The sequence below is a fragment of the Ichthyophthirius multifiliis genome (assembly GCF_000220395.1).
Source record: "Ichthyophthirius multifiliis unplaced genomic scaffold scaff_1120509249678, whole genome shotgun sequence".
NCBI classification, from domain to species: Eukaryota; Ciliophora; class Oligohymenophorea; order Hymenostomatida; genus Ichthyophthirius; species Ichthyophthirius multifiliis.
In genome coordinates, this window is record NW_004087473.1 from 1 (window position 1) to 3,879 (window position 3,879).

At 17.5% G+C, this 3,879-nt stretch overlaps 2 protein-coding genes across 2 annotated transcripts, besides 9 other annotated features; both read left to right on the forward strand. All coding sequences in view use genetic code 6, as the record gives it.

Moving 5' to 3' along the window:
* Positions 1-338: 338 nt before the first annotated feature.
* Positions 339-380: a microsatellite.
* Positions 381-1,106: 726 nt separating this feature from the next.
* On the forward strand, positions 1,107-1,715 carry IMG5_022270 (leishmanolysin family protein, putative; the record flags this gene model as incomplete). Its single annotated transcript, XM_004039414.1, has 2 exons — positions 1,107-1,278; positions 1,423-1,715. 2 exons carry the CDS (start codon positions 1,107-1,109, stop codon positions 1,713-1,715), a joined length of 465 nt encoding a protein of 154 aa, XP_004039462.1.
* Positions 1,716-1,821: 106 nt separating this feature from the next.
* Positions 1,822-2,616, forward strand: IMG5_022280 (leishmanolysin family protein, putative; the record flags this gene model as incomplete). Its single annotated transcript, XM_004039415.1, has 1 exon — positions 1,822-2,616. A coding segment is annotated over one exon (795 nt), but the record flags the coding sequence as incomplete, so codon positions are not given.
* Positions 2,617-2,734: 118 nt separating this feature from the next.
* Positions 2,735-2,792: a microsatellite.
* Positions 2,793-2,813: 21 nt separating this feature from the next.
* Positions 2,814-2,865: a microsatellite.
* Positions 2,814-2,871: a microsatellite.
* Positions 2,815-2,883: a microsatellite.
* A 95-nt stretch (positions 2,884-2,978) lies between these two features.
* Positions 2,979-3,016: a microsatellite.
* A 44-nt stretch (positions 3,017-3,060) lies between these two features.
* Positions 3,061-3,122: a microsatellite.
* A 712-nt stretch (positions 3,123-3,834) lies between these two features.
* Positions 3,835-3,879: a microsatellite.
* Positions 3,836-3,879: a microsatellite.

A 3,879-nucleotide genomic window follows, 5' to 3' on the forward strand; every position in this document is an offset into this window, starting at 1 on the left:
TTTTTTTATGATATTTATTTTTTTGATTATTAATATTATATTTATCAAAAAAAATATATTTTTATTTTATGATTATATGCTATTTTATATAGATTAATATATTTAAATAAATATATTAGATTTTTTATCGCAAATTTATTACATATTAATAAATTTAAATAATATAGATTAATATAAATTAATTAAATCTATCTATTTAATAAAATATGAATTATAATATAAAAATAGTTTATAATTATCAATAATAATAATACATTTAATTTATAGTGAAATAAATTTATATTTAAATGTTTTTTTTTATTTTTTTCCTTTATTATTTAGTTATTTACAAATTTAGTCATTTAAATAATTCACATTTAAATATTTCTAATTTATATATTAATTTTATATAAATTAAAAATAATAAGAAATGCAATTAAAATTTTCTACTTTATAATAAATAATAATAAATTAATGATTTATTTCGTTAATTGCAACAAGTACTAAAATATTATTTTACTTTTTATATGAATGAAAACAACAAAAATATTATTAATAAATATTTTTAAAATTAAAATTGTATAAGCTTTATATATAGATTGAGTTAAAAAAATAACTAAATATTGTATTAGATTTTTATTATAAGTTAAATTATATATTATTTTTTTTATAAAAATAATATTTTTTAAAAAGATATTTTATTTTATATATTAAAATATAAATTTACATAATTTTTTTTATTGTATATATTAAATTTTAATAATTTTAAAATTATTATATGTCATTTAATCAATATTAATTTTATTTAATATTTATATGCATTTATATTACACAACATTTGAATATGTTTATGTCTTTAAAAATAAATTATTTTTTAACATTATTAATCTAAATAAATAAATATATAAATAATATATTATATTTTTATCTATTTTATTTACATTATTAATATATAAAATTATTTATTTTATAATTATGACGTATCAAAATATAATTAATTAATAATTAATATTTATATATTATTAATTAAATAACAGACTCTTTAAGTACTTTACAAATTTTGATTTAGAAAAAATATTAATCAAAATATAAATAATATAAATCAAATTAACAAAAAAAGTTAAAAAATGTAAAAACTTATAATAATCCTATTATTAATAACCTTTGTTTTTGGTCTAAAAGTCCTCGAACACTAATGTGGCCATGATAAATTTAGAGAAAACTATAAATATGAATCAATCCCTTAAGATCCTGTCGAAGAATCTTCAGATATTCGTAATTTATAAAATAAATAAGCTCGTAATATGATAATTACCTATAATATGGATTATTTCAAACCTTTAGCTAATTCTCCTTTGAAAGATAAGCTAATTGGTATAATTAATAGCTGTGAGAAAGCTTTAAATTTGGCAACTCAATATTTTTCTCGTTTAATAAAAATAGTTCCAAAAAAAGAAACAGATATGAGATTTAAATACAGTAATAAAAAATGTGGATTAGTTCCAATTCCTGATATAGACAGAAGTTAGGGAAAAAATTCTGATTTACATTTATATATATCATATACAGTTGAACGAGGTAAAAATACTTTAGCTCATGCTGGTTGGTGTTAATTTATAGATAATTTAGGACCTACTCATGGTACAGTTAACTTTAATTTAGGTTTATTAGCTGCCAAAATCTGGAAGATCCTGTTGAATTTGAAGATTTAATGGAAATAGTTATCCATGAAATGACTCATATATTAGGTTTTAGCGATAATGATGTACCAAAATGGATAAATTCTAAAGGATAGCCTTATACTGACCCTATTGTTAAAGTTTATCAAGGGGAGTTTAAAGAATGTTTCTCAGAACTCCTCATGTTTTGGCATTCGCTAAAAAATATTACGGATGTGAATATTTACCTGGTATGCCTCTTGAAGATTAAGGAGGAAACGGATCTGCAGGATCTCATTGGGAATAAACAGCCATCGCCGACGAATACATGAATGCAAGTAGCTCACTTACTTAGGCCTATTTTAGTGGTTTTACAACCAATCTTTTAAGAGACACAGGTTTCTATGCTGAAGTAAACGCCTCTATGGAGGAAAAAACAACTTATGGATAAGGAAAAGGTTGTTAATTCATCACTGGTAAATGCGACTAAAGTATAAGAGAATTTTGTAGACCTGTAAAAGACGAAGGATTATGTGACTATTATCACCATGGATCTTCTAACTGTAATATTGGTGCGTATAATGACCCTGATTGTAATACTTCTAATGTGTTTTCTAATTCAATATGCTGGGATACTAATAGTGATTTTAATACAAAATAAAATTAGCTTGTATATGGAGTTAAATTTGGGATTAATTCAAAATGTTTTAACGGGACTTTATTAAATACAAATTATTAACCAGATGATAAATTGTAGGGTAATTGCTATTAATATTAATGTAATAATAGTTTATAATAATTAATTATTGAAGTAGGAAAAAACAAGGTTGTTTGTACTTAAAACTTAGCCTAAATGAAAGTTAGTGGATTTAATGGATATATTTAATGTCCGGAAAATATAAACGAGTTTTGTGGGTTTAAAAAATTCTGTCCAAATTTCTGTAGTGCAAATGGATTTTGCTTAAAAGGATAGTGCTATTGCACAAGAGGGTTTTATGGATAAGATTGCTCAAATTAAAAAAGTTTGTGACAAAAAATTATAGTTTGCTTTTCTATTTATTTTTATTTTATTAGAAAAAACTAAAAAAATTATTATTATATATAAAATATATTTATAAATATTAATTATAAATTTATAAAAATAAAAATTTATTTTATATTAATAACGTTTGTTTTAAAAAATATATAAAAAAAAAATATTATAAATAAAAATAGTATTATAAAAAAATGAATAAAATAAAATATAAAATAATAGATGGATTTCTTTTAAAATAAAGTTTTTTAATTACTTTTAAAAATTATAGAAATTATATTAATTTAATAATTTAAAAAAAAAATCAAATAATTATATTTATAATTATATATATATATATTTATAAAAAAAAATATACCTTATTGATTTCTAATTATTTAACCTGGACTTTTTTTTTATAAAAGTGAAATAATATATATGTATTTTTTTAAAAAATTAAAATTATATTATATTTAAACATGGATGTTAATAAAACAAATAAAATAATTCATACACGTTGAAAAATCATGTTTAATTTATTACTTAAATTTCAAAACAAAAAATGTATCAAAAACAGATAATAAAAATTACAAAATATGGATATTATTTTTTATTTAAAAAAACATTATATAGAATGAAATTAACATTTTTAAACTCATATAAAATTAATAATATGAAAATCAAATAACATATCAAATATAGAATACAAAAAAATGTATTATAAAAGAATAAAATTAAAATAAAAACCAATAAAAAAAAAATAAAAATTGCCATTCCATTAATAAATAAAATACCAAAAAAAATTCCTTTAATTTACAAATAAAAACAAAATCCTAATAAATCAAAGAAAAGTCTAAAAAAAAAGCATTAATTTGGTAAAAAATTGAAAAGAAAAATTAAAGAATAAAATAATTAAATATTTTAACTTAAAAAAATTAAAATAATAATTTAAAAAAAAGATAATAAAGGAAAAAATTAATGATGTAAACTAAAATTTTATAGAAGATTTAATAATGAAATAATTTTTTTTTAAAAAAATAGACTTTAATTTAGAATATTTAATTAAAATTAAAGATTTAATATTAAAAAAAATCTTTAAGTTTAAAAATTATAAAAAATGAAAATGGTAATATTTTTTAAACGAAAGAAATATAGAAAAATATATATAAATAAAATTATAAATTAATATATATATGTATATATATGTATATATATGTATATATATGTATA